The sequence below is a fragment of the Piliocolobus tephrosceles genome, chromosome 1 (assembly GCF_002776525.5).
Source record: "Piliocolobus tephrosceles isolate RC106 chromosome 1, ASM277652v3, whole genome shotgun sequence".
In the NCBI taxonomy this organism is placed as follows: Eukaryota; Metazoa; Chordata; class Mammalia; order Primates; family Cercopithecidae; genus Piliocolobus; species Piliocolobus tephrosceles.
The window spans coordinates 186,651,486-186,678,811 of NC_045434.1; the positions used below are offsets into that span (position 1 = coordinate 186,651,486).

At 41.3% G+C, this 27,326-nt stretch overlaps 2 protein-coding genes across 3 annotated transcripts in view; both read right to left on the reverse strand.

Annotated features, from left to right (window-relative positions):
- LOC111555812 (argonaute RISC catalytic component 3) overlaps positions 1 to 15,678 on the reverse strand; it is a 123,834-nt gene extending 108,156 nt beyond the window's left edge. Inside the window, exons 1-2 of the mRNA XM_023232170.2 lie at positions 15,354 to 15,678; positions 2,738 to 2,909 (exon numbers count right to left, since the gene is read on the reverse strand). Coding sequence (XP_023087938.1) covers positions 2,738 to 2,909; positions 15,354 to 15,372 — 191 coding nt within the window. The 5' untranslated portion in view covers positions 15,373 to 15,678. The remainder of the gene's footprint in view (positions 1 to 2,737; positions 2,910 to 15,353) is intronic.
- A 1,511-nt stretch (positions 15,679 to 17,189) lies between these two features.
- AGO1 (argonaute RISC component 1) overlaps positions 17,190 to 27,326 on the reverse strand; it is a 47,462-nt gene continuing 37,325 nt past the window's right edge. For both annotated transcript variants that reach the window (XM_023232175.2, XM_023232174.2), the window contains exon 19: positions 17,190 to 27,311. In XM_023232175.2, coding sequence (XP_023087943.1) covers positions 27,203 to 27,311 — 109 coding nt within the window. In that variant the 3' untranslated portion in view covers positions 17,190 to 27,202. The remainder of the gene's footprint in view (positions 27,312 to 27,326) is intronic.

The following is a 27,326-nucleotide window of genomic DNA, read 5'->3' on the forward strand; positions in this document are numbered from 1 at the left end:
AATAAACAATTCTGCTCCGGCAGGGCACAGTGGCTCACACCTGTAATCCCAGCACTTTGGGAGGCTGAGGAGGGCGGATCACAAGGTCAGGAGTTCAGGACCAGCCTGGCCAACATAGTGAAACCCCATCTCCACTAAAAGTACAAAAAATTAGCTGGTCGTGGTGGCGGGCGCCTGCAATCCCAGCTACTCGGGAAGCTGAGGCAGGAGAACTGCTTGAACCTGGGAGGTGGAAGCTGCAGTAAGCGGAGATTGCGCCACTGCACTCCAGGCTGGGCAATGGCGCAAGACTCCATCTCAAAAAAAAAAAAAAAAAAAAATTTCTATTCCTTTTACTTAATATTTTTACCACCACATCATTTCCTTGTAACTCATTTGGCATACTAAAAAAACTTAAATTGACCTTCCTCAAGCTCCAGATCTTTACTTAACTAATGCCTTTTTATTTTTATTTATTTTTTAGATACGTGGTCTCACTATGTTGCCCCGGCTAGAGTGCAGTGGCTATTCACAGGCACAAACACAACACACTGCAACCTTAACTGCTGGGCTTAAGTAATCCTCCCACCTCAGCCTTCAGAGTAGCTGGGACTACAGGCCCATGGCCCAGCTTAATAAATGCCTTTTTAAAATGTAAATGTCTACCAGAAGGGTCAGCATTATCCTTCACTCAAATCTACACATTAATGACCCAGTTTTGAGAAAAAAGAAAAAGGGAATCTCCATGAGAGTACAGCATGAGTCAGTTAAGTCCCCATAAGTGGATGACGGCTCACAGAAAGATATAAAAGACAGTGAAGGGAGACCAAGACAAAGACTAGCCTAAGATCCTAGGAGATAAGAGTAGGGCACTGAAAAACCCATGTTCCAGTATAACAGCCCTCTAGAACATCCAGTTTTCTTTCCTGTCCCCTATCATCACACTCATGCCATTTTACAAGCATTTCATTCACTTTACTGAGTATTATGTGCCAATCACTGAGCTGACATGGGGTGACAAACATGATTAAAAAAAACACTACTTTTCACGAAGAGGTTATACTAGGGAAAGGGAGAAAAATAACCACATGCACTAAAAACGCCATAATGGAAGCATACACCAAGTACTACGAGGTCACAGAAGAGTAGGGCACTACTCTTTTGACTTGCGTTGTTCACTTTAGGAACATTCAATCTGAAGTTTAGGAAAGAGGTAGAGGCAAGGGCAAGATTAGGAGTCATCTATCTATTCACAGATAGTATCTTAAAGTAGTATCTGATAACATGTTAAAAAAAAAAAAAACCAACAACACCTATAGGAATGTTGTAATTAACATGTAACGCAGAGAACCTTCCCCTTAAGCCTGGTTCACACTCAATACACCTGGTTCTTCTCAACCATTATGCTTTTGTTACTGCTATCCTTCCTTCAAAAATAAATAAACAAACAAATAAATAAATAAAATTATATGTATGTTATTTTTACTACAGCTAACCAAAATTTTACCAATTGTCTTAGATTAACTTCTTCCTTTACAAAATACTTCCTAATGACTACCAAGTCAGGATTCTGGAGTTCTGGTTTCACCTTTCCTACTTGAAACGTGTTCTTGACTAAATCCCTTAACCTTTCTGGATTTCAGCTATAAATAAAAAGGGTATTGGATTAGTTAACTTCTTAAGAGGTTCCTTCCAACTGTAATACTCTACGAGTCTTCCTGACCTCACAAAGAACTCTGCATTACATGTTAATTACAACATTCCTATAGGTATTGTTGTTTTTTAACATGTTATCACAAAGTCTTTTAGTGCTCATTCATTTTCAGGTATAGCAGAAATATTAACAATTAGGATGACAAGCCCAAGAAAAATACCTTCATACTTCTTAGGTATCTTATCTCCTCTACCAAATTACAAATTTCTTGAGAGAAACAACATTCTTTTTCTTAAATGTCTTAAATGAAGACTCTTAATAACATTTATTGAATAAGAAAAGGCTGGGATCATAGAAACCAAAATGCTAAACTGAATATCACATTTTTTTTTAAATGTGCTGTCTTTCTTTTTAAAAACAAAATCCAATATACCCAATTATAAATTCCTCTTATATTTAGTATATAATACTAAATATATACTAAATATATACATAGTATATACCCAATCATAAATTCCTCTTATATTTCCTGTATTACCTAAACCACATCCAGGAATATAAATGGCATTTTGGGGAGGCGAGAGGAAGCTTACTGAAAACAGGCTGATAAATCTTTATATACCATCTGTACTTATTCCTATATAATAGTAAGAAACAGTCGGGAATTGGGAAAGGAGAAAAGAAAACATGAAACCACTATTTCTACTCCCCACTGCTATCATCACTACCATCATCTTAAAGGGAACATTATGAAAGTGGTGCATAAGGTAGGTGAGGAGAAAAAAGCAAGCACAGACATATTACCTAACAGCAAGGAAAATGATGTGCTCATGATGTGCAGCCTGATTTCAGGAGCATGTAAAAATAACTTGGATCTTTTCTATTATCACAGGGAAAATGTGAGCTCATGTTATAATAAAATAATTTCAAAGATTTTTTCCCCACTATCACACCTCTCAAGTACAACCAATTTTAAAACAAATTACCAGATGTTCTTGGTCAAACTGTTACACACTGTAATTGTTATTTAGATACACAAGATAAACATGGATAACTATTAAGGAAAAAAACAGCAAAAGATCTTTGCAGTTTCACGATTCTTACCTGTTCACTCTCCTAGGACACTTGTCTGGTTTAATATCTACCTCATAGAGGTAGACATCAATCTTTGGGATTTCAACTTGAAAACAGTTAGCCAGAAGTTTAATGGGTTTGCCCATGGTGCCATAGCCAGGTCTTCTGGGCACCATGAGTAGGGGCTGGGCCCCAGCGGGTCCTGCCAGGGGAAGGGGAAAAACAAAAGTCACAGTTATAAGCTGTATTCCAAAGCCTTGTCGACCAGAGTATATTAGAATTATAAGTACAGCTGATAATGGTTAAAACCTAGTTCTGCAAGATGACATCATTCCTAACACTTCAACTTCTATCACCCCAGATTTCCTCTCTTCATTAAAAATAAACACAAAGAAAACTGTATGCCTCTGAAAAACTGTTCTGCAAAGGGCACAAACCAAGGTGACCATGAGCAAGCACAAGTCAGATCTAAAGAGTGTGAGACCAACAGCAAAGCAAAGTTAAAGAAAGTAGAAGAAAGGGCAGGGCATGGTGGCTCATGCCTGGAATCCTAGCGCTTTGGGAGGCCACGGTAGAAGGATCACTTAAGCCCAGGTGTTCGAGGCCACAGTGAGCTCATTTGGTGGAGATGCAACATTATTTCCACCAAAAAAATACAAAAAAAAAAAATTACCTAGGTGTGGTTGTGCGAACCTGTAGCCACCAGCTACTTGGGAGGCTGAGGCAGGAGAAACACTTGAACCTGGGAGGTGGAGGCTGCAGTGAGCTGAGATCACAACACTGCACTCCAGCCTGGGCAACAGAGCGAGATACCATCTCAAAAAAAAAAAAAAAAAAAAACCCGGTCACAGAATGACAAACACTATATGATTTATATGAGTCCACTTACATGAGGTACCTAGAGTAGTCAATTTCATAAAAAACAGGAAGTAGATGTGTGGTTGCCGGGAGCTGAGACATGAGCAAACAGGGCATTGTTAAATGGATATAGTTTCAGTTTTACAAAATGAAAAGAGTTGTGGAGATTGGTTGCACAACACTGTGAATGTACAGAACACTAGTGACTGTACACAAAAATGGTTAAGATGTTAAATTTAATGGTATGTATATTTTACATTTTTTATCAAAAAATTTTAAAGAAAACCTAAGTGATGTCCAGCATTAAATTTTTGAAGCTCAAAATACAGCTTTGTTAATCAAAATTCAAACAACAAATTAATAAACGACTATTATCTGAATAAACTAAAAATTACATTTAAAAAAATATTAAAAGTCCTCCAAATAAGTTAAATCCACAATTTAAAATACTTCCACACACATACAAAAAGATTCCAGATCCAGATGGCTTCACTAGAGAATTTTACCAAACATTTAAGGAAAAAAATAACACCAATATTATACAAACATTTCCAGAGAACAGAAAAATAGTAAACATACCTCAATACAATTTATGATGCCAGAAAAATTCTGGTACTAAAACCTGACAAAAACACTATAAAAAAGGAAAATCATAAGCTAATCTAATTCATGAATATACATGCAAAAATCCTAACAAAATGTTAAATTAAATCCAACAATATATCAAAAGAATGAGTTTGTATCAGGAATAAAAAATTGCTCTAACTTTTTATTCAGTGTAGACAAAAATAGACTAAAATGCTGCCTGAATCATTTGTTTTTAAATTTTGTTTTGTGTTTTTTAAAAAAGTCTCTTCAGAGGGCATAATCTTTCCTATCCTAGCCTGAGATAAGTAATACTGTACAAATTCCGTACTAGCCCTTAGTACTGGCTCTGCCAATTATCTAATCATTTGACCGTCACCAAATACTCTCCCTGAATTTGTTCCCTGATCTAAAAAATGAAAATACTTGACCTGCCTCTTTCTTATGAAACTTGTCAAGATCAAATTAGAAAATGCACAAATTCTAAAATTTATCAAGTTCTGACTATGTCTCAGGCAATGTGCTAAATGCTTTTATTTTCCACCATGCCCGGCTAAGTTTTTGTATTTCTGATAGAGACAGGGTTTCACCATGTTGCCCAGGATGGTCTGCCCACCTCGGCCTCCCAAAATGCTGGGATTACAGGCATGAGCCACCACGCCTGGCCTGCTAAATGCGTTTACATGCATTATCTCATTTAATCTTCATACCAACCCTATAAAGGAAGGAATCATTTTACAGACGAGGAAAACTGAAATAATTTGCCTAAAATTTTTATAGCTAATAAGAAGGAGAATTGGGATTGCAACCTGCCATGCTGGACTCTCTGTTCTGTTCCATTAGTCATTTCTTTCACCAATACCACACTATCTTGATTACAGTAGCTTTAGAGTTAGCCTTGAAGTTAGATAGTGTCAGCCCTCTGAGTTCTGAGTGAAAAAGTGTTATGATCTGATTTAAAATTTTTTTTTTAAGTATCACTCCAGCTGCTGTATGAAAAATTGTATGTAAGGATACAAGCAGAGAGACCAGTCAGCAGGCTGTGTGTCTGTCTAGGTGAAAGATAATGTTGGCTAGGATTACAATAGTACAGTTAGGGGAGTGATGTGGATGTGGAAAACATTTAGAAGGTAGGCCTGACAGGAATTGTTAAATGGACTAGACATGGGGTATAAGGAAAAACATTCTCAGGGATTTTTGGTCTGTACAACTGAAAGAACAGAAGTGTCATTTACTAAGATAGGAAAGACTCAGTGATAGTAGCAAGTTTGGAAAGGAAATCAAGAGGATTTTAAGGACATGCTAAATTTGAGGTGTCTACAAGTAGATGAATAGTAAGCAGTTAGAAGAGTGTGGAGTTCAGGGGAGAGGTCCAGGCTGGAGGTGTAAATGTAGGTGTCCTCAGCATATAAACGTTACTTAAAACCACTGGATTAGAGATCAGACAGACTGTGGCATGGATACAGAATACTAACCCTCAGGATACTTCCAATATTTAGAAATTAGGGAAATGAAAACAGCAAAGCAACTGGAAAAGTAACAGCCAACAAGGTTAGAGGAGGACCTGGAGAGAGTGGTACCCTGAAAACCAAATGGGGAAAATTGTGTTTCAAGAAGAAAATGTCATTAGATGTGGATGAAATAAAATGAAGATTTGGGAACTACCGGGTTTAGCTAAGTCTTTGTTGACCTTGATAAAAACAATTCCAGTGAAGTGCTTGGGACAAAAAACCAACTGTAGTAAGTTCAAAAAGAATAGCCTGAATTTGATCAAGCCCTTGGATCCACTAGCAGTTTATAGGAAATTCAAAGGATTATGTTAAATTACATTGTAAAGATGGAACCAGCAAAATCCAGATTGTGAAAAATTCTAAAAGGACAAACAACCTATACATTGCAGAGGAGAAAAACAAGGAGAGAAAACTTGCTGATTAAGATACTTAAAAGGCATATCGATCAATCACAATGTGTATAACTTATTTGGATTTTGAATCAAAAAAATTTTTTAGGCCGGGCGTGGTGGCTCATGCCTGTAATCCCAGCACTTTGGGAGGCTGACGCGGGTGGATCACCTGAGGTCAGGAGTTCAAGACCAGCCTTGCCAACATGGTGAAACCCCGTCTCTACTAAAAATACAAAAATTAGCTGAGCGTCATGGTGCATGCCTGTAATCCCAGCTACTGAGGAGGCTGAGGCAGAAGAATCGCTTGAACCTGGGAGGAGAAGGTTGCAGTGAGTCAAGATCATGCCACTGAACTCTAGCCTGGGCAACAGAGTGAGACTCCATCTCAAAAAAAAAAAAAATTTTTTTTTAAAGGCAAACAGTTTAAAAAATAATATGTGAGACAAGTAAAAATTTGAACAATTAGAACATTTTATGAGTGATTATTCTCATTTTGCTGTGATAATAGTACTGTATATTTTAAGAGTCCTGGCCAGGCACGGTGGCTCAAGCCTGTAATCCCAGCACTTTGGGAGGCCGAGATGGGCGGATCAGGAGGTCAGGAGATCAAGACCATGCTGGCTAATACGGTGAAACCCCGTCTCTACTAAAAAATACAAAAAACTAGCCGGGCGAGGTGGCGGGCACCTGTAGTCCCAGCTACTTGGGAGGCTGAGGCAGGAGAATGGCGTGAACCCGGGGGGCGGAGCTTGCAGTGAGCTGAGATCCGGCCACTGCACTCCAGCCTGGGCGATAGAGCGAGACTCTGTCTCAAAAAAAAAAAAAAAAAAGAGTCCATAACTTTTATAGTTACTATTAAACATGAATAAAATCATGTTATGTCTAGAATATACTTCAAAAATATAAAGGAGGGAAAAATAGAAGAGATGCGATTGGACATGGGTTGATGACTGGGTTTGGGTGGTGGGTACAACAGAGTTTATTATACAGTTCTGCCTATTTGTATACATCCTAAAATCTCTATAGTAAAATATCATTAAAAAAAAAAAGAGAGAAATGGCCATTTCCTTTGCATGTGTCATCTCTTTTCACTATCCTATTGTATAGATAAGAAAAGTAAGGTTAAGGAAGATTAAATGCACTGCCCAAAGTAGCAGTTAACTTTTTCTGATAGACTTTATTTTTTAGAGAGGTTTTAGGTTCACAGCAAAATTGAACAGAAGGTAGAAATTACCCATATGTCCCAGGCCTCCTGCCCCCACACACGCACAGACTCCCCACTATCAACATCCTCTACAAGAGGAGTACATTTGTACTCAAACCTACACCGACACATCATTAATAAATTTCAGTTAATTTAAGAGCCAGAATCTATCTCTAAAACCCATGCTTTTCACACTATATCACACTGTCAATTTTTCCTCCACTGTCATTATTTTACCTTGTGTTTTTTAAATTTGGCACAAAGCGAAATTCTGTTGCATAATAAGCAATGAACAGAACTCTATAGATACTAATCAAGTTTAGTATCCAGAAGATATTTTAATGTAAATTAGCAGATGAAACAATTCTGTCAATATAATGAATTATACTTCCAATGAAGCATATTTTAGTTATTTAACAAATACACGTACTGCCCACTAGAGTTGAAAATATAGCTACACAGAAATATAAAGCACTATGTGGACTTGCTCTCTATATCAAACTTTTCTTTCAGCAGCTATTGTATGTACTGGATAATAACTAACCAAACTAAATTTCAAACATAAAACCATACATTTTCAAAGCATGTGTCCATGTTGTTTACTCTTCTAGTAATCCAATATGTATCAGTTGGAAAGTCTAAAGCTAAACAATAGCCTACAGCAAATGTGGCTGATGAAAAACAAACAATGAATAAATCAAAATCAACTATAACATATACTATAGCCAATTACCAAATTATAGCTATTTACTGGGAATGTTTTCTTTAATATTCATGGAATACCTATTTCAACAATTCTACTTCTAAGAATTTATCCAAAAGCAAGCACTGGACCAGTATACAAAGACATATGTACTAGAATATTCACAAAGTTTTAGTCATAGTAACAACAAACTGGAAAAAATCTAAACCACTATCAATGAGACTGATCAATATACAGATAAAATTAAATGCTATGTACTCAGTATAAACAATTATACTGTTATACAGATGTAAGTAATGATATGGGAAAGATACGACGCATTACTAAGTGGAAAAAGTAGGTTAAAAACAATTCATATGATAAATGGATGGATGTCTGGGAAGATATATAAGAAAGAGTTAACTATGGTTTTATCTGGAGGATAGGATCATATTTTCATCTTCTATTTGAGACATTCTTATATTGTTTGTTTTTTAAAGTAATAAACATGTGGTTATTATTTTATAATCAGAAAAAGAATGCATTTCTGGGCCAGGCGCCGTGGCTCACGCTTGTAATCCCAGCACTCTGGGAGGCCAAGGAGGGTGGATCACCTGAGGTCAGATCTGGTTCAAGATCAGCCTGACTAACATGGTGAAACCCATCTCCACTAAAAATACAAAAATTAGCTGGACGTGGTGGCGGGCACCTGTAATCCCAGCTACCAGGGAGGCTGAGGCAGGAGAATCGCTTGAGCCCGGGAGGCGGAGGTTGCAGTGAGCCGAGATCATGCCACTGCACTCCAGCCTGGGTGACAGAGCAAGACTCCGTCTCAGGAAAAAAAAAAAAAAAAAGAAAACATTTTTGTTTTGGAAAAAGAAATACACTCTGTTGATCTCAAAATGTAACTTAATGAATTGTCTCTGATTTTATATGTGTAAGTCTGCAAAGCTAAGTAGTAAACAGCATGGAACTTCAGGAACCTCCTACCTGCTAATTCCACTTTTTCATTCAATGAATCTGTCCAAACATACTGCACTTATTACTAGGCTCACTACAATTAAATAATCACTTATAGAACATTCAGCCAGTTGAGGGTTAAGCTTATCAGATGGCAGCAGGGAAACAATTTATTTTTTTTTTTTGAGACGGAATCTCACAATCTCACACTGTCGCCCAGGCTGGAAGGCAGTGGAGTGATCTCGGCTCACCGCAACTTCCACCTCCCAGGTTCAAGTACTTCTCCTGTCTCAGTCTCCCAAGTAGCTGGGATTACAGGCGCATGCCACCATGCCCGGCTAATTTTTGTATTTTTAGTAGAGACAGGGTTTCACAATGTTGGTTAGGCTCCTGGTCTCGAACTCCCGACCTCGTGATCTGCCTGCTTCGGCCTCCCAAAGTGCTGGGATTACAGGTGTCAGCCACTGCGCCCGGCTGGGAAACAATTTTTTTTTGAGATGGAGTTTCACTCTTGTTGCCCAGGCTGGAGTGCAATGCTGCAACCTCAGCTCACTGCAATGTCCGCCTCCTGAGTTCAAAGGATTCTCCTGCCTCAGCCTCCTGAGTAGCTGGGATTACAGGTGCCTGCCACCATGCCCAGCTAATTTTTTGTATTTTTAAAAAAGACGAGGTTTCACCATTTTGGTCAGGCTGGTCTCGAACTCCTGACCTCAGCTGATCCATCCGCCTCAGCCTCCCAACGCGCTGAGATTACAGGAGTGAGAAACAATTTTTAAAAGGCATTTCCTCCCTTGAAAATAAAAGGGGACATTTCCCTTGTTATTAGCAAGAGCCCATTTTGCAATCTATTCTTTCACCATTTTTAAAGTTCATAGAAATACTATGTCTCTCTCATATTGTTAGAAGATTCAGAAATCAGTTAAAATTACCAAGTATTAGTAATGATTCAAAAGTAGTATTATGTAAGCCTACAACTGAGAACATATTCTTGTAAAATTTCTTCCACAAATGCAAAACCTAAAAATATGGGTGGGCATAGTGGCTCACTCCTGTAATCCCAGCATTCTGGGAGGCTGAGGCAGGAGGATCACTTGAGCCTAGGAGTTCACGACCAGTCTGCGCAACATAGTAAGACCCTGTCTCTACAAAAAACATTTTTTTAATCTAAAAATATGTCACATCAATAGACTGTAGATACCACGTTCTGATTTCCAAAGAACTTGACAATTTGGAAATGATGTATAAAATAACTGGCTGATGTAAAACAAGGAATTCTAGGCCAGGTGCAGTGGCCCATGCCTGTAATCCCAGCACTTTGGGAGGCCGAGGCGAGTGGATTACCTGAGGTCAGGAGTTCGAGACCAGCCTGGCCAACACGGTGAAATCCCGTCTCTATTAAAAATACTAAGCCGAGATCCCGCCATTGCACTCTAGCCTGGGCGACAAGAGCAAAACTCTGTCTCAAAAAAAACACAAAAAAACAAAAAAACAAAAAAAAAAAAACAAAGAATTCTTCATTTCCTTAAGCTGACATTTCAGACTAATGCACACAATTTTTTATTGTAACCAAACCACAAAATGCCCACATTTTAATGTATAAGAGAATGCATCAGTTGTGTGACAAGGTTTTGCTGAATCTCAATAGTTTTTTTTTTTTTTTTTTTTTAAGCAGTGGCTAGCCAAAGAAAGACATTAATATTAACACAGATAATGGCAGAAAACCACAGAAACTCCAAATACAGAAAGGCTGTTCATGTATCCTAACAGCATAACCATTATGGCTGAAAAACCACACAATATTCTTTCTCACATCTGTTTTGTTAATGAGCCAAGAATGAGGGTCTATTCAGTATCCAAGACAACTGAATTAGAAGGTAGGAATGTCTGGTAAATGCTGTTCATCTCAACAGTCTGAGAATAAACAGGTCTGGAAAGGATACTGATCTTAAATAATCTTTTTAGTTTTACCTTCCTGAAAACAGAATTATCACTTTGGTATTTTTTCCCCTACCCATTAGCAACAACAAAAACTTGTAAATTACTTTTTAAGATTCTACCTCTAATTACTGTAAGATAATATGTTTTGATAGATTAATATTTTCATTCATCTTTCAGGTAGACCCTCAAGTATTTTAAGAATATAGAAACCAGTGTGAAACTAGATGGCTATATTATAAAGCAAAATGGTATTCAACTAAAATCCATCAGCTTAGACAATTTGGCAAGAATTCTACTCTGAGCCAGGGTTTTTCCATATACAACAGAGAATTCTTCCAGGAAATGTCCCCTTTACAGGGCCCCAGGCCTCTTTGCATACTGTCAGGCCAGGCAGTAACTAAAAAACGCAACGTTCCCATTGGAAGATATAAACTAACATAAATTAATTCTAAATTACCAACTTATTACATACATTTCTCCAAAAAAGCAAAAAGAAGTAGCATCTAGATATCTTTTCATTCATTCTAATGGCTTTCCTAAATAACTTAATTCCTTAATTTTTAAAAAACTAAACAGATTAGTTTAGAATTTGGTTTAAAAATGTAAAGAATGGTTATATGAGGCTGACAGAATCATGGGTAATTTTTAAAATGTTTTCATGTTAACTCAATTACATTTGAAGGTTATCTATATGTTTTTTCCTGTAAGTCTTTGTTTAGAAGAAAAAAAAGCTATTTTATGTCTCATTTTCTGTTTTTCCTCAGAGTCTCTTTCAATGAAAGAGAAGAAAAATTCTAAACCAAATATCAAAACAATCTTGCACATTTTTATAAGTCCCACTGCCAGTCAAGTTCAATAAATATATTTTTTTAAGTCATAATGGTCACTCCAGGGCAGCACAAGCCAAAATTTAAGTGACAACCCAGTAGAAAAACTTTTATCACTTTCAAAATTCATGCCCACAGACAGAGCAGTAATTTGATTTTTTTTCTCCAAGGCAAAGAACTACAAGTGAGAAAATTTATATAATGACAAAAACATTTCCCAAAGTTATTAAAGAAGATTGTTTTCTGGGAGGCTGAGGCAGGCAGATCACCTGAGGTTAGGAGTTCAAGACCAGCCTGGTCAAAATGGCGAAACTCCGTCTCTACTAAAAATACAAAAAATTAGCCGGGCACGGTGGTGTGCACCTGTAATCCCAGCTACTCGGGAGGCTGAGACAGGAGAATCACTTGAACCCAGGAGGCAGAGGTTGCAGTGAGTTGATATTACGTCACTGCACTCCAGCCTGGGCAACAGAGCGAGCGAGACTCTGTGTCAAAAAAAAATAAATAAATAAAAAGAAGATTGTTTTAAATAGTAAATTTGGACCCTGATGGCATTATATATTTTAGTAGGTATTTTTAACCCATAATTTTTATCTACATCATTCATATCCCAATCTCGAATTAATTCTAGCTTCCCATATATGCAACTTTTATTCCTTTGGAACTTGGTTCCAAATAACTTTTTTTAAACTTTTATTATTAAATAAGCACAGAACTCTAAAACAACTATTTTCAGACACGAATTTAGAAGTATAAATAAGAAAGAAACAGTCTATTCACTTTTGCAAAACTGTATAAAACTTCCACCAAACATCAAACAATTTGCATGTCATTAATTTAAGGTAAAAGTAAATGTTTTTCTTCCATTATAAAGTGTAGTTCCTCTGTCCTAAACGCTAGTCTAACATTATCTGAAAACACAGACTAGAATAGTATGGACCTAAAAAATGAGTACTCAGGAGAAGTAATATCATCAAGCATCTCTGCCACTCCCTATTTCCACCTTATTTAGAACTGAAACATAACCTACACTCTTAGTTCAGCAGTAATTAGACCATAGAAAATGGTGTTTCATCAGATGTTCTCCTAACTAGTCACAGACACAGATGTTAAACTGTTGATTAATTTTTAACTAATTAAGCCTTTTTTTGTTAAATCAAAGTTCTTATGGTACTAAATCAGTAGATTGCACAAGATATCCTAAAAAAGCATTTAAAATATTTCATATGAAAGAACAAATACTAACTTATACGGTATTTGTATTCGAGGTTCCCTAATGTAAATAAATTTAACAGTTTTCTATGTATCCACCGAACAACTAGAATTTAAAATATCCTATCACAAGATGATTCCTGAGAATCTCCACACAAAAGAAAAACTTATGATAGAACTGGAGAGCCAAGGTTCAATATTGACTCAATACTTTTTGAGAACATTTATACTTTTTAAGAAAAGTTTTGAGAAAATTTTAAAATCAAAATATATGTCACATTATGAATTTTTTTTTTTTTTTGAGACAGGGTCTTGCTCTGTCACCTAAGCTGGAGTGCAGTGGTGCGATCATAGCTCACTGCAATCTCTGCCTCCTAGGCTCAATTCATTCTGCCTCAGCCTCCCAAGTAGCTGGGACTACAGACATGTGCCACAATTCTCGGCTAATTTTTCTGCTTTTTGGAGAGGCAGGTCTCACTATGTTACCTACGCTGGTCTCCAAATGCTGGGCTCAAGGGATCATCCTTCCTCAGCCTCCCAAAGTGCTGGGATTACAGGCATGAACCACCACACCCAGCCTAAATTATGGATTTAAAATTTAGTTGCACAGCTATGCTTTCAACTTTACGCTAAGCATACCAATTATATATAAGTCTCAGGAATAATGAAAATTTTGTTTTTGATAACGTCAATCTTGAGCCAAAGTATAGCTTATCTTCATTAGGCTACATTCAATCACGTATAAACTGTACTGAAGAAAAAACTTTACTTTCAAGAGACCCAACTACACACTTGCTCAAATGTGAAGACAGCTAAATGGGTATCTATTTCAGCAACGGGACACCCAAAAAAGAAGAGGTAAAATGTATTTTCTGAGCCGTATTTGGCTAGTTGTACCAGCTGACTAGGTGGTCTGATGTTAACAAATGTTTTCTAAGACAATGCCCATAAATATGGGCACAATATCATATGAAAAACCCTAAGGTGATAAAGCAAAAACTTTAAAACTTTTTTGAAATATCTTTAAAAGTTTTAGGATGATTAATAAAGGGTCTGACTTTCATGATTTGTTTTCCAGACTTGACAACAGGACAGTTATGTACAAAGATCACCTATGGTCCCAAATAATCACATTTCCTGTACAGTAAAACAGCAGTATGGTAATTTTTTAAAAAGGGCAGGACAGTTTCAGAAATACACAAATCAAAACTGAGTAAGAATCTAAATCTTTTCAGAATCCAGACAGACTTTCTGTTTTTAAGACGATATGTGGCAAGGCGAAACAATGGAGCATGAAAACGAGATATGGTAGAAATTGATTAGAGAAACTTCCATGTAACAAAATTTGTTTAAAAATTTTTTTTTAACTCTCCCCATCTCACCTCCCCAGTTTGAGTGCTTTATTGCATCCATTTCACACTTAATACTCAATCTATTCAACAAAGTTCTTAGCTATCGTTATGTCACTGGTTTCTTTTACATAAGTTTTTCTTATATCAAATTGGCAAAAAGAGACATGGAATTCAGGAACTTGTAACACCATTAGTAACAATACAGTCCCGCAAATATTTTGAAAATTAATTTACGAACTTGTGATCGTCTGAAGCATACTTTCAAATTTAAAATGCCAAGCATGATCACTTGTTAGGCAAAGCGTTATGCAACACCTTTCTGTCCCTGAATTAATTACTTTAGAACCATAAAGAGTACTTTTCCTTTTTTAAGGACAAGTATTATCCATGTTGCAATTTTATCTTACGACTGCAAGACTGCTGTTCTTCCCCCCGAAGATAAAGCAGTTTTCTTAAATTCCAAATTTCCAGGAATATGACAACTACTTCTCTAGGGAATAGAGAATGAAACAAAAAATGCTGTCAGCAATTTTAAGATCCACCTCCTCGTATAAGCAGTGATCCAGGCTGCTATGACATTTCCAAGCTCCTCAGAAACTATCTACCATGCTGCCACAAACAACAGAAAAGAACTCGAGGGGTGGGAGCAATGCCATGTTGAATTTAACATTGCACCAACACCTCCTTCGAACTTAATTTGAAGTTATCCGTTATCTCAGTGTATCTTCACAACTACCCTAAGAGGTAGGTAAGGGAGCTGGCTGGCTGCCCAGCCTCTACGGAGCACACAAACTGGCTAAAGGACAAGAACTCCAACTAGACAATGGCAAACCATTCTAAAGTCTAGAAAAAGGGTACTCCAGCAAAGAGTAATACCGCCTAGATAAACCCAAACTTAAACCCTCCAAGCGTTTCCCCGCCTCGCAGTTTCGTCGACTCAGGGGCCCCGCGGAACTGCGGCTGGGCTGCGGGGAGATCGCCGGGGAGCAGGGCGAGGGGTGGGAGACGAGGGGATGCCCGCCCGACGCTCACCTCGCGCACCTGGGCCGGGCGGGAGGAGTAGGGAGACTCAGAGGACAGTAGCTGGGTGACATCCCCTACCTGGCCCAGAGACTCTTGACTCACCTGCGGAGCCGATTTCCATTCATGGAGCTGGGGGGAGTGCTTCGAGGGAGAACGGAGCCCGCCACTGGGGGCAAGGAGGCGGCCCAGGGGGCGACGCCGCGCGACGGACACTCTCACTCGGCCCCGAGGCGGGGGCGGCGACGGCTTCCCCTGAGCAACCGCACTCCGAAAGCTCTGGGCCGGAAGAGTCGCGGACGGAAAACGGCACGGGACTAGGCGAGAGGAAGGGGAGACGTGAGGCGCGGACACAGGGGAGTCCCGTCCGGAAGTTGCATCGCCCGCGGCCGCCGACGCTCCCACCGCTCCTCCACGACTGCGGGCCACCGCCGCCGACCTGCCCGGGGCCGCCCCGGAAGCCCGCCGGCGTCAGTTCCGCTGCCTGGCTTGCCCGGCGTCCTCGCCTTGCCTCTGGGCCCCGAGCCGTGCCGGAGCGACGTCGGGGCGGGAGCGGCCGGCGCGGAGGACGCCGGGGAGGTGTCCGGGAGCCGGGCCACATGCGGCGGGCTCGGCCGTCCCCCGCAGGGCAGTGCCGGCTAGAGACAACCCGAAGGGGCAGGACTCCTCATGCCGCACGAGTAGGGGCGGTGCCTGTCTGCGGCGACGTCACGGCTGGCGGCGGGGCTTACCTGAGGAGTAGCCTACCTGGAGCCGGCGGGTGAAGGACCCAAGCTTGCCGCGGAGGCCCCGAGCCGAGCCCGCTGGGGTAGGGCCACCCTCCTTCCTGAGCCCCCGCCACGCCCAGTCCGAGCCGCCCCACGCGCCGCCTCCTCACAGGCGGTCAAGTGACCACTGCAATTGACCTAAGTCCTAGACTGCTTTAACGACCATTTTTAGGATTAAAAAAAATGTATTACAGTTTGGAAAAAATGACTAACGAACAGGACACTACACAAACAGATCGAGTATCCATGTTTAAAACTCTTTAATAGCGCCTCGTCACACTTGGAAAACCTAAACTCCTTTCCAGGATGAAAACGCACGGCGTAAACGGGCCCCGCCTGTGCTACAAGCTGTACTGCTTGGCTTCCAATTTCCCCAACGGGCCAAGCGCTGCTTTTTTCTGACTTGGGGCTTCTCTGCTTTTGGTTCCCTTGGCCAGGAACCCTCTCTCTCCTCTCCACCCTCACTTTACTCCCCACCCCACAGTTTCTTTTTACGTCTCAACGGAAGACATCTGAGACGCCTTTTCCGGACCACCCATGGTGGGGGACCTGTTAGTCTACTACAGTACTGCCTTGGTAGCCCTTTGCCCAGTCTGTTATTTACTACTTGTGTGCCCCCCACCCCACTTGAATGTCAGGCAAATAGTAGGTCCCTAATAAATATTTGTTGCCTTGATGAAACATGATGCTATTTTATTCAGGCTGAGGAATAATTCGTAATTTCTCCCCATGTCCTTATGCTTCAGTAATACGGTTTTTTTTTTTTTTAAATCAAAATAATGTTTTAAAGAGGAAAAGGAGAAAGAATGTCCTATCTTCAGTTCCCCTCACTGTGGGACTTTGGATCAGTCACTTGATCTCTTTGGGCTTCAATTTTCTTATCTGAAAAATTGAGAGAACAGTATGTACCTTACAGAGTTGTAAGGTTAGGGAATGTACATAAAGCACAGAGGAAAGCCTCCCCAAATTTTGGTGAATAACAGAAGTATTTACTATTTACCATTTTAAAGCACTTACCATATAATATTAAACACTTAATAAATGTATGGGACTCAAAACCACATCTGACTCCAATTCTGTCTTACTTTCGGCTTCCTTCACATCCCTACCCCCGTGGCTGAAAATACCCTCCCCAATTTTAAAATATCAAATTAAATGTCACCAGATGAAACACTGCATCTTAAAAGTCATTTTTAATCCTCGACTGTACACAATCCAAATCTTGGTAGCAGCATCTGACAGGGTAAATACCAACTCTTGTGCAAGGGTCTTTTATATCCTCAACCCCTCTGATTCTGGAACTGGTTCCCTAAACAAAGGCAGACTTCTTCAGCTTCTTCCAGAATAGACAATAGACATGGTGACAGTGATGAACCCTTGAGGTGGGCTAGTCTTTTTTGACATTGACAGAGCAGAATTTACACCCTCTGATTCACTCCATCTCAATAAATGTCAATGATGCCTTTCTATCTACTTCTGCTATCCAGGAACCCACCTCTTTAGAGTGAACGCACGTGAAAGGCTCATGATTTGTAATATCAAGAAGTAGGAAGACAAAGAGGTTTGAAGGATTCTGCCAAAGGCAAAGCTGTATGAGGCTCTCTCCTGACTACACGAACACCCTATTTTTGGATAACTCATTCCCAACTGAGTCTGCTCTTAAGGGTACAGAGCAGGGTCATTGGGTATTACCTTAACTCCCATTGCCCCAGTACCTAGAACAGTGCCAGTGCCTGGCACATAGCAGCATTCAGTATATTTGTTGGATGGATGGATAGATAGATGAATAAATAAATGAGCTTCAAGAATGGGGCTCAGCAAACAAGCTAAAACTCTGCCCTCATACCTGGTGACACTGGTTGTTCTGAGAAGAAAGAAATACAGAAATAGTACAAAATCTCAGGTGCAGAGAAATCAGTGCCCTCTGAAAGTTGTACCTCCTCAGGAGCCATCAAATACCCAGTGCAAAATTTCCTAAAATATGACACAAAAGTATAAACCAGAAAAGAAAAAAGCAACAAATGGAGCTTTAATAAATTCGCAAAATTTTAAACTTTTGCTCTTCAAAATGAAAAGGCAAGCCACAGACTGGGAAAAATAGATGTAAAAGATATAACCAACAACGGACTTGTGTTTAAAATGAAAAAAGAACTCTTACAACTCAATAAAACTCAATTTTGAAACAGGTAAAAGAGGCTGGGCCCAGTGGCTTATGCCTGTAATTCCAGCACTTTGGAAGGCTGAGGCAGGAAGATAGCTTGAAGCTGAGAGAGGCCAGCCTGGGCAATAATAATGAAACCGAACTGCTACCAAAAGAAAAAAAAATTTTTTTTTTTTTTAATTAGCTGGGCATGGTGGTGTGTGCCTGTAAGCCCAGCTACTCAGAAGGCTGAGGTGGAAGGACTGCTTGAGACCAGGAGGCAGAAACTGCAGTGAGCCGTGATCGTGCCTCTGCACTCCAGCCTGGGTGACAGAGTGAGACACTGTCTCAAAAACAACAAACACAATGGGTAAAAGAGGTGAACAACAAAGATATGGGGATAGTAAGTAAGCACATGAAAAGATGATCAATATCACTGGTCACTAAGGAAAGGCATAATGAGCTACCAAATACTCAGTGCATGCAGGAAAGACAGGGTGGCCAGCTGCCACTTTAAGCGCCAAGTTCCTGCCCAGTAAGTCAGGCTCAGGGACACACAGTGCACACTTCCCTCCCTGCTGCCACTATTATTCTACTCCACTTAGGACTTTCTACTCCAAGGCTTCTTGTGTGAGACAAGAAACATCACTGGATGAGGACAGTAACTGAGTAGAATCTTCTCACATGGGCCAAGATTAGAGTCACCTGGGCACCTGAGTTCAAATCTCTTCTAGACCACTTTTTACAAGGTAGAAAGTAAGTTACTTTACACTGTAGCAAGATACAATATAAAACTTGGGCTTTAGGGACAGACACAGCTAACACTGAAGGCCCTCTCTTGCTGTGAGCCTGGGAAAGCCATTCAGATTCATGTTTCTCATCTGTAAAAGTTGAAGTACCTTTGAGACCAGACGCTGCTTATCCAGTAGCCCTTATCTCCTTTCTTGCTGGTAGACATGACTGGACTTTCTAGTCTACGTGACTCAAAGGATCATTCATTCATCTAAGCCACTCATCCACTCATGATAGATGATCTTACTTGCTTTGCCAGTGACAGGAGTGAGATGACCCATTTCTAGCAAAGCCATGAGGCCGGATCTGCTGGAGCTTCCAGAAGAGTTCCTTGCTTTAGAAGGACACGGAAAAAATTGTCTCCTTTGCCAGGCATGGTTCTGTCAGCATTTCCTTCCCGGAATTACAGTAGCCATATTGGGACCATGAGGCGAACTGGCATGAGGATAAACAACATGGAGGATGGCAGACCAAAAAGATTTCAAGAAACTAATTCTTTGGTGTTATCACTGAACCACTGAATTAACCAACCTTGGAGTAACATTAAATTAGGCTTTCTTGTCATATGAAATGATAGTTTTCTTATTTAAGAAAAATTTAATCATAATTTTGTAATATGCAATTGAAGATAACTGATAAACTATTTTGCATGTAAAGATGCTGTAAGATGCAATTGTATAAGATACCGTAGAAAACACCTAGCCAAGTACTTCAAAGCACCCAAACAAACCCTTCCTCCTTTTGCAGCTCACTCTCATTAATAGCTCACAGGCCTTTTCCAAAAACCTGGTTAAAAGTTCCCACTGTCTCTTTTAAGAAGAAAGTTCCCTGCCTTTGGAAAATGGGGACAAAGGATCAAAGGCTCCCTAAAAAGGTCCCTCAATATTATACTTTGTCCAAAAAAAAAAAAAAAACCCCAAAACAAAAAACCATTGCCAAGAGGATGGTGGTGAAGGTGCTACAGTCCAGAACAACAGGATAGTATGTTCCTGCAGGGTAAGCCACAAAGGCCTAAAAAACCCTGCTATGATATACTGGAGAAGGCAGTTGTGCGTAAGTGGAAAACTAAATGCGCCTAATTCCCCAGCAAATCCACTTTTCCAGCTCTTCCTTCTTGACACAGCTGCTTTGACGGAGTACTTCTGTCATGCTCTGTGTGCCTTCTAAGCCTGCCTAGGCATTTCTCAGCCTATCATCAGAGGAATAAATGTCTGCAAAGCTAGAAAAAAAAAGGTGAGCTAATTTTCCAATTCAACATTACTTCCCATTCAAGCAGTAGACAGCAGCTTAAGGATGGCCCAGACACAGAACTTCCAACTAGTCTTTTCCTTGCACTAACTCTTTCTTTTAGCCACCAAATCCAAATTGCCATGAGATTCTGGGATCTGCTACACCAAGAGATACCAAACAAATAACCAGCCTGACTACCCCAAGGCAACTGCTAGTCCAGAATGTGCTCCAGAATATTTTGCCAACTGATAGAGCAGAAGGAAGGGTGCTCAACCAGCAATGAAAAGGAATGCATGCCCAGAGGTGCCAGGACAAGCCTTCACTGAAAACCTTGAGCTCCAGGACCAGACAATGCAGGCTCCCAGTCTTTTTTAACTTGAGTAGCAACCACAGGCAAATCCTGAAGGCTTCTCAGTATCAATCTTTTCTAAAACTAAAGGTTATACCAAAATTTGCCATAATCATCCTCCTCCCATTCCCCCTGCTAAGTACTTTATTTCTGCCTCACTTGGGGTCATAAATTTGTGTCTTATTTCAACTGGGCAAAATCTGCTCCATGTCTAATCTGCTCTTCAAGTTCAACCAACCTCCCTAACCCTTGCTGCTGAAAAGAAGCATGGGGCTGGCTGGCTCTTTCCCAAGAGAGTCTGCCAGGTGATAGCCACAGGCCAATTCACAACACTTGGCCTCCAGAGGAATGCTAGGTCCACGTATGTACACACTGGCTGCCACTGATGATTTCTCACTGGGCCCTCTGCCAGAATCCTTCTCTGAGCCTTCTTACCCCCATGCATTGAAATAACAATGCTCTAGCAGTACCAGGAAGAATGCCAGAATTTACATGCTTGACAATTATACCATCAGCTTAAAGTACAAAACCATAAAACCTCCAATTTAGGGGGAGTGGGAAAAGACAATGATAATCTGGTTAAGTATCTGCTTACCTGAAGATTCAGGAATTCTGAGTTCATCCTGTATACTCCTATCACTTCTTGATCCGCTGCCCACCCAGCCCATACTCATAAACTACAGACTACTAGCCTATTTCAATTCTATTTGCACATACTGATCCGTTGGTATATGCCATGACCCTGAGATGACAAAAATGAAGAGAATATAGCTTCTGCTCCTAGGAGTTCACAGGCTCTAAAGAAGACAAGTTATGGAAATAAATATAGTATTCTACTATTATCTAGTACACTGGAACACAGTTTATAATATTCGCTAGGAACAAAATTAGGTTTTGTTTATTCTTTCACAATTATCTCCTAATTGGTGGTAGTTGTGGGGAACTTGAAAGTCCTAGTCTTAGCCATTTTAGAATTGGTTTTTCTAATGCTCATTTTCAAGAAATACTGGAGAATAACCTAAGTCATAGAGTTATAAGATCCCCAACAGATGGGGAGTAGAAAGGTAGAACACACAGAAAAAGAAGAACTCCTTCTCTGCAGCAGTTCATGTTGTTAATCACACCCTTCATGAAACTTCTACTCTGATTTCTTCTACCTCACTAAACTGGTTAAACAAAGAATCAAAAAACCCACAAGCTTTCTACCAGTGATCTGTCACCTTAAGATCTGCTTCCTCGCCCCATCCTTTAAACTGAGTTTCTTAGGGGGTTGTATACTATGTTTCTCTTCTCTTTTTCTAAGCTAACTTGTTCATGCCTATGGCTTTAACTACCATCTATGACTCCCGTATCTATAAATGCAGTTTTACAGTCTTACCTGAGCACCAACCTGTGTTTACTGGACACCTTACCCTTATTGCCCCAAAAAAACCTCAAAACTCAGTCTATACAACATTGTCTTTCTTCAAAAACTCCCCACCTTCCTTCTACAGTCTCCCCCTGCCACCCCCATCTTGACTGGCAGAATGTCCCCACACACTCTTATGCTCAAGGAGAAACCTGGGAGCTAATCTCCACTCCTGTCTTCTCCCACCAGCCATCGAGTCCTACTAATTCTATCTCTTGTCTCTCAAATCTGTCCCTTCCTCCCTATATTCGTTGCTGTAGTCTTATTCCACTCCCTCATTATCTTTCTCCTATGCCAGGGGACCATTTGGCTAGTCATATCCCCCACCAAACTTAATTCCCTTAATGAGACAGACACTATTTTCCTCATTTTGAATTGTGCCTGCCCTCCCCACAATACTGCTGGCACAGTGCTTTGCATGTTTGTTGAATGAAGAATAAATGGAGGCCCTGTGAAGTATTCCTGCATAACAATCTACAGTATTATTCTCACCTAAAATCTATTAGAGATGTAATCAGTCCCAAAAGTTTGTTTTGCTGGTAGGAAAAAAAGAGAAAGACCGCACTTCAGAAATAGAAGCCACTGTTGTCTTTATAAAACACAGAATTGTGCTGCTGCTGCTGCTGCTGCTGCTTGCTTCAGAAGGAACTGTACATTACAGCTGCTGGGATAATTTCACGATGGACTGGACAAGGTACAGCTCAAAGCAGGACACAAACACAAGTCTCAAAGGGAAACAAATGCAAACAAGTACACAGCTGTGGGGATCCAGAGACATTTCCCCATCCATGCTGGACTTGAGAGGGATAAAAAGTTTAGAAACTAAAGGGAAACCCAGAGTAGTCACACATGCCCACCATATGGCTGCTAAGTGCAACATCACACACCAATTAGGCTGGACTGTGTGCACAGGAAAGTAATTTCATTTTTCCTTATTGCTACTACACCAAGGGACTCAGTGCATTTGACGAATGTCTTTACTTGCACAATTCTTGGAGGGTTTCCTATTTTCCTTTGTAGAGAAGGAAATCTCCCTTTCCCAACTCATTCTGTTTTGTTTTTAGCTCATTCCTTCCCCTCCCTTTCTTGGATGCCCAAACAGCAGCCAGAGGTTCTAAGTCAGTATGAATAGAGTAAGGGGAGAGCACCAACCCAGCCTCTCTCCCTGCCCAGGGAGAAGGCAAGTCCTATTAAGTTGGAGGAAAGAGAAAACCAGAAAGTACCTCCTTCCCAATCTGCTTAGAAGGCCAAATAGTAAAAAGTGCCCTGCATATCCCTGCCATGATCAGATTTTAAGAAGGAAGGTATTCCAGCTACCATCCTGGATTGGCCTAGACCCCATATATAAATAAAAATAACTTCCCCCAATGTAGTTTCCAAAACTGCCTTTTGTCTAGTTTGAGATGATTTTTCTACCCTGAAGGGGAAGAAACTTCCAACCTTGTTAGTTCACAGGATTCCAGGTAAAAAAATTGTCCCACCGGCCTTACAGATATCCTATGGACCAGCTAATAGTGTGCCCTTGTCTGCCCATCTTGAGTGCTGGCCTTATTCACAAACAGAAGAAGAAAAGTATCCAAAAACACTGCTGCTCAGCTAAATAGGAGGCCACAGAGAAGCTATCTAGCAGGTGGGGCATTAGGAGCTTTTTAGGGAAGTTTCAAAATTCTAGGTACCTTCTTCTTCGGCTTTATGTTAAGCCTAAGTTCCCAGCAACAATAGCCCCAGGCTTATCCCTGGAGGCCAGTGTAGCACCTCAATCCTTAATGGATCAGGTTGGACTGGATAAACAATCAAAGAACAGGGCTCTCTCCTTTCCCACCTTTTATTCAAATTCTCTCCATTCTCTTTTCATCACTCTTTCCCTTATGTCCATCCCCTAACACTCAAGCCCAGGATACCCAAGTAGCTCAACCCTAAGACAATCTCAGAAAAGGCAGGCCCCAGGTAAAGAGAAAAAGAACCAGATTTAGTAAAAGCAATGAGAGAAACCAGCTCCAAGGAGTGGACAGGTGTGGAAAATGCCAGAAACCCTCCTGACTTCACACAAGTTGGGCAGGTCAGTTGCTCTACTCTAGTATAAGCTCGAGGGCAGTCCAGCCCAGGAGAACATCTCTGGGCTTGGGGAACAGGTTCTTGGTCTTCTGCAGTCAAGGAACTAAGCCTGACCTTGCCAGCTAACAGTGGGATCATTGCAGCCATGCAGAGATTTCATCATCACATAGGCAGGCAGGCGGGCAGGCGGGCAGGCAGGCAGGCAGGCCGGCCGGCCAGCAAGCAAGCAGAGTGAATAGTAGAAAAGGGAAAGGAAGCCGGGGAAAAAGAGAAGAGGAAAAGGAAGGCAAAACAGTGGTACAAAGGGAGCAAGAGACCCATCTAAGAGCATGAGGCTGGGGGTCCCCCAAGCACTTTCTTGAAGCTTGGGTAAGAAGCACCACTTAAACCAAACCCACATGAGCCAATGCTTGCTGCCAACACCACTTCTCCATCTGCATCCATCACCTTTCAAACAAGAATAATCCTCAAGGTCAGGGTTATTTTCCAAGTCTCAAAAATTATTTTTTTTACAAAAAAATCAGAGTAAGAAGTCATTTCTTGTCATTGCCCAAAGCTGATTCTCTTGCTTTTTTATTTCTTGAATGGCATATGCCATGCCAAAGGGCTAAAAACGCATTTCAAGCCCCAGCTGATAACCAACTGGAGAGAGTGAGGCAAAGAGAGAAAAGGAGAGAACACAAACTTGTTGCTGGGAGTAGAGGCTGCCACCTGCTCCCTATGGACATTTGCAAATGCTGGTGAATGACTGGACCCTCCAGGAATAGTGCCCTGATCCTAGCCCCAAAATGTACCCAAGTAGAGAACATGCAGAGCCCACTGTCCTAGAAGAGCTCCCCTCCCCAAAGGGTGACAGAACACGAAGTAGACTGTATATGAAGGCAATGGACAGGGCAGATGGAGTGTTAGCATCACTCTCTTTAGGCACTTGTGTAAGGAATGTAGGCTCTCCAGTGAGCTGCCTCCTCCCAGAGCCCTCCATTCTGTTCTTCAGCTGGGCTTGTGCCTATAAGGCACCCCATGCTGTAGCCAGCAGGAAAAAAGTAACGGAGGAGTTACTCAACAGTCCTGATGCTTTCTCCATAATGAATGTTTGTGCTACGTTTTGTGAGTTGCTGAACAATGTAGCCAACCAGAACAGAACCTGGGACAGATTGTTTTGCATAGCAAATCCGGGTCATACAAGGGCAGCTGAGGAGAGGAAACGGTAGTTCTAACTCTATAGGCCAGGATTTAGACCCTCCTTCCTCCAGCTGGCCTCCAAGCCTGGGCTAGGTCTAAAGTAATCATGGCTTCATCACCAGATCAGATAGATCCAAACCCAGGCTCCTCAAAAAGAGGAAATTCCACACTGAAGTTGCAACTCCCCATCCCAAGCGGTGGGGCAGGAAAAAAATGAACAGTTAAGGAAAAAGGGCAGGGGGGGATGCTTGCTTCAAGGCCAACAGAGACCAAGCTAGAACCACCACCTTCTCCAGTCCTGCAAGACAGCCAAACCCCATGTCTCAAGACAAAAAAAAAAAAAAAAAAAAAAAAAAAGCCCATGCCACCCACTCACATGCCCTAGTGGGAAACCAGGAAAAATTCATTTGTGTAAACAGAAGCAATAGGGAGCAGCAAAATTCCCCAGCCTGTCCACAGGACACACTGGAATCTAGGATGAGCCAAAGGGTCAGAGGACAGTCCAGAGGAAGGAAAAAGATGCACTTGCAAGAAAGAGTGCAGGACAGTGCAGAGGAGGGAGGCTACAGCAAGAGAAAGGTATTATCTGCACAGAGGAAGGATGGAGCCCGGACCCCATCTTGGGGTGATAACCACCCCCTCCCTACCTAGCCAGGTCAGAGAACAAATCAGGTACACAGTTCATTCTGATGGCTCAATGTTTCCGGGATATAAACTCATCAGGCATGGGAAGGATTTCCAAATTTTGGCAATACACTCAAGTTATGGTATAAAAATAACATTTTGTTTTCTCTCTTTTTTCTCATTTTAGACCTAAGAGTTTTTTGTTATAAGACACCCCAGTTAAGAAATATTGAAACATAAGAGACTTGACCATCAAGGGAGAAAAGAAGCCAAGAGTGAAAAATGCTATGAAAGTAACTCCAGACCTGGGTGGGGTGGGAGGTAGGAGGAACAAGGAGAAAAGGAGGCATAAGTGGAAAGGCCAGGGGCCAGTCATCTCAGCAGCTCCGAGACTTGTCATGTTTCAAAGTGCAAATGTCAATGGATTTTAACCATCTTGAGGTTGTGATCTTTTAAAAAGCTCAATGAATGAGGAAGTCGATTCCTTCAAATGCAAAATAGCTGGCTTTCTGGCTGGAGGTTTGTTGGGTCTGGGGTATTTCTTCCCCATCTACCTCCTCTCCCACCCCCACCCCATTCCCCAAAGAAAGGTACAAAAGGTTGCAGTTCTGCAGCATTACCGTTACAGGGAAGGCACTGGTTACCCACCAGCGGGCGGAAGGAAGACAGGGTCGTGTCACTTCAAAGCTAAGTGCCATAGTGCCTTAAGTATTACTAGGGGCTGGATGTCTGTCAGGGAGGAGAAGTAAGGTGGGGCAGAAAATGTGGACAGAGAGGAATAAGGGGAAGGGGGGGTGGCAGCTGGGGGAGGAGCAACCAAAACCATTAAAAAATCTTCCTACAAACTGGATTCTGAACCCATTAAAACATCTAGTATCCTAAAATATTGATCTGGGTCTGGTTTCATTTTTCTTCTTAAACAAATCTAGTCCTTTTCTGATTAAGGCTCCTAAAAAATCCTTCCCTCCTCCCACCCACTTTCTCAAGCCCCTCACTTTCCCATCTAAAGTATCAAACCCAAACCTAACCAGCTTTTGTCTGCAGGGCTACAGAGTTGACCTTACCAAGCTGTCAAGCATGAGTCTTTAGCACTGTGAGTCACATGAGACACCTGTGTGTATGGTGGGCACCAGTGCTGCCCCTTTTGGTCCAGTGGGGTCAGGGCCAGATGTGACAAGATGGGGTGAGGGGTAGGGGACATGAGGTTGATATCAGAGATTTCTGGCTGGTGGTCTGTCTTGCTGGCCCTGTTCCCCACTCTCACACCACCTCTACAGAAGGAAACAAGGCGTCCTACACTCCTCCCTACCCCACCTCCCTCCTCCTTGCTTCCTCTGGATTTGGGTGGCACAGCTCCTGGGGCTTGGAAAGCTTTCTTCTATCCAGTGAGGTAACAGCGTTCTGCCTTCAAGCGAAGTACATGGTGCGCAGAGTATCCTGGTGAACCTGCACGGCTTTGGCCAGGGCCTGGGGGTCCCGCCCATTGCTTTGCCCCGATATGTGGCTCCCCTCTCCACTGAAAAGGAAAAAA